This window comes from Trypanosoma conorhini (assembly GCF_003719485.1).
Source record: "Trypanosoma conorhini strain 025E chromosome Unknown Tco_14.4_contig_00422, whole genome shotgun sequence".
NCBI classification, from domain to species: domain Eukaryota; phylum Euglenozoa; class Kinetoplastea; order Trypanosomatida; family Trypanosomatidae; genus Trypanosoma; species Trypanosoma conorhini.
In genome coordinates, this window is record NW_021704512.1 from 14,702 (window position 1) to 16,843 (window position 2,142).

Here is a 2,142-nt window from a genome sequence, read left to right on the forward strand (position 1 = left end):
TGATGGCATGGTTATAACTTGATTGAGCGTCTTCGTGCTAACAGAAAGTTCGCGTAATTGGCCCAAGAGACCCTCAAGGAGGCCCAGCTCTTGTTTAACTACCTTTTTCGACGCATACAACTTCTTCAGCAGCGACACGCTCTCCTTCCTAAAACTGAGGTACGGTCCCGCCGAGAAGAGCTGCCAGGTAAAAATATTTTCAGCCGCCCGCTGTAGAAGCTTCTCACGCGAGCATTCCATTGAGACGTGCTGCAAAATATCCTCACCCGTTTCCTTGTCAGGCCCCACCACCAATGGAATACGGGACGCGACGCTTCTCGGCACAGTGGTCCGCGCATCTAGGCCCTCTGACGCACTTTTACCTTGGCACCGACATTGGAATGGAGCATTTGTGATGAAGGACGGCAGGTTCTCCCGGAGTTCGTTGAAAACACCTTTGAGAACGTCTATGAGTGGATACGGAGATGGCGTATCCACCAAACACGCCAGACAACAAAGACACATCGCGACCTCATTTGAAAAGTTGCCCTCCGTGAACTCTTTCCCTGCATCCCGAACTCGCACACGGCACCGCAATGGGCTCATAGGAAACGTTTGAGGAAACAGAATTCCAACTTCGGCACTAACAGCAACCATGCTGCGCTCCGGAGTCACAGAAATGAGAAAAGTCATAGCGACCGCGCGGTTGTTCCCCTTCTCGAGGAAGAACAGCCTCGCAGGGAATTCCATGGCGTGTGGCAGGTAGTCGCGTAGGTGCCGTGCCACAGCCTCTGCCGCGTTTTTGCTTCCATACACATCACTCAAGTTGGCAGCTTTGGTGCAATACAGCAATTCCCTGTACCACCTATCCATCGGGCTCAGCCGAGGGCCGTTCGATGCCATCATTGCGTTGATGGCCCTTTCTTAAATCCCCCAACCGGGATGGAAGTAGAAGCAAGGAAGAGGGAGAGAGAGAGAGAGAGAGAGAGAGAGAGAGAGAGAGCGAGAGGCCAGAAGGAAACGGTCATGAATCGAGAGAAACCTATAACAAAAAAAAGAAGGAAGGTGAAAAGAGGAAGTGTGCGGAATGACGGAGAAGCGTGCGAAATCACACACACACACACGCACAGACACATACCTACAGGCAAACAAACACGCGACTAGAGAAAGGTCAAGGCTGCATCATTCTCTTTTTTCTTAAAAAAATCACTAACAACAAAGGCAGCGAAAAACAAAAAGCAAAACAAAAACGGTAGGCAAGAGCCATACATACACACACACACACATATATATATATATGCCACTCGATCACAAACACGGTTGGGCAGGGAGGCATCACGGCACTACGAGAGCATTGCCTTCAGCTGAACGCGGGCATCCGGCACGTTTCCGTCCACAGCGTTGAGCACCGTCTTCACCATCTCCGAGTCCACCTCAGGAAACTCTCTAAGCAACAAATCCACACTTTTCATCTTCGTCGGCACTTGAATAGGGCCGTTGCCAGGAGCCGGCTTTGAGGTGGTTCGCGGAGGCATAGTTGGCAACGGTTGACCTGTCTTGGCACAAACACGATTCACAGCCTCAGCCACACGGGCAAAAAGAAACCTTGCCTCGAACTGTTCCCGCCCAATGTCAGACACACGCCGCACATACTCCTCGCAAGACAGCTGACCAGCCCTTAACGACCTCTCAAGCAGCTCCAAAGCATCATCCAAAGCGTGTATTTCACTGAGAAATTCAAGCGCATGTGCTTGAAGGTCGTCCACAGGCACAACACACTTGGAAGAGTCCTCAGCGTCATGCATACTATTTGATGGCATGGTTATAACTTGATTGAGCGTCTTCGTGCTAACAGAAAGTTCGCGTAATTGGCCCAAGAGACCCTCAAGGAGGCCCAGCTCTTGTTTAACTACCTTTTTCGACGCATACAACTTCTTCAGCAGCGACACGCTCTCCTTTCTAAAACTGAGGTACGGTCCCGCCGAGAAGAGCTGCCAGGTAAAAATATTTTCAGCCGCCCGCTGTAGAAGCTTCTCACGCGAAAATTCCATTGAGACGTGCTGCAAAATATCCTCACCCGTTTCCTTGTCAGGCCCCACCACCAATGGAATACGGGACGCGACGCTTCTCGGCACAGTGGTCCGCGCATCTAGGCCCTCTGAC

The 2,142-nt window shown here is 51.3% G+C and overlaps 2 protein-coding genes across 2 annotated transcripts in view, besides 3 other annotated features; both read right to left on the bottom strand.

Moving 5' to 3' along the window:
- Positions 1–885, bottom strand: part of Tco025E_06341 (uncharacterized protein) — a gene marked incomplete at both ends in the record, with an annotated part of 1,476 nt that extends 591 nt beyond the window's left edge. Inside the window, one exon of the mRNA XM_029373219.1 lies at positions 1–885. This exon is cut by the window's left edge and continues 591 nt beyond it. Coding sequence (XP_029226661.1) covers positions 1–885 — 885 coding nt within the window.
- A 55-nt stretch (positions 886–940) lies between these two features.
- Positions 941–988: a microsatellite.
- Positions 989–1,088: 100 nt separating this feature from the next.
- Positions 1,089–1,135: a microsatellite.
- Positions 1,136–1,243: 108 nt separating this feature from the next.
- Positions 1,244–1,265: a microsatellite.
- Positions 1,266–1,322: 57 nt separating this feature from the next.
- Tco025E_06342 (uncharacterized protein) lies at positions 1,323–2,142 on the bottom strand (the record flags this gene model as incomplete). The annotated part of the gene is made up of 1 exon (XM_029373220.1): positions 1,323–2,142. A coding segment is annotated over one exon (820 nt), but the record flags the coding sequence as incomplete, so codon positions are not given.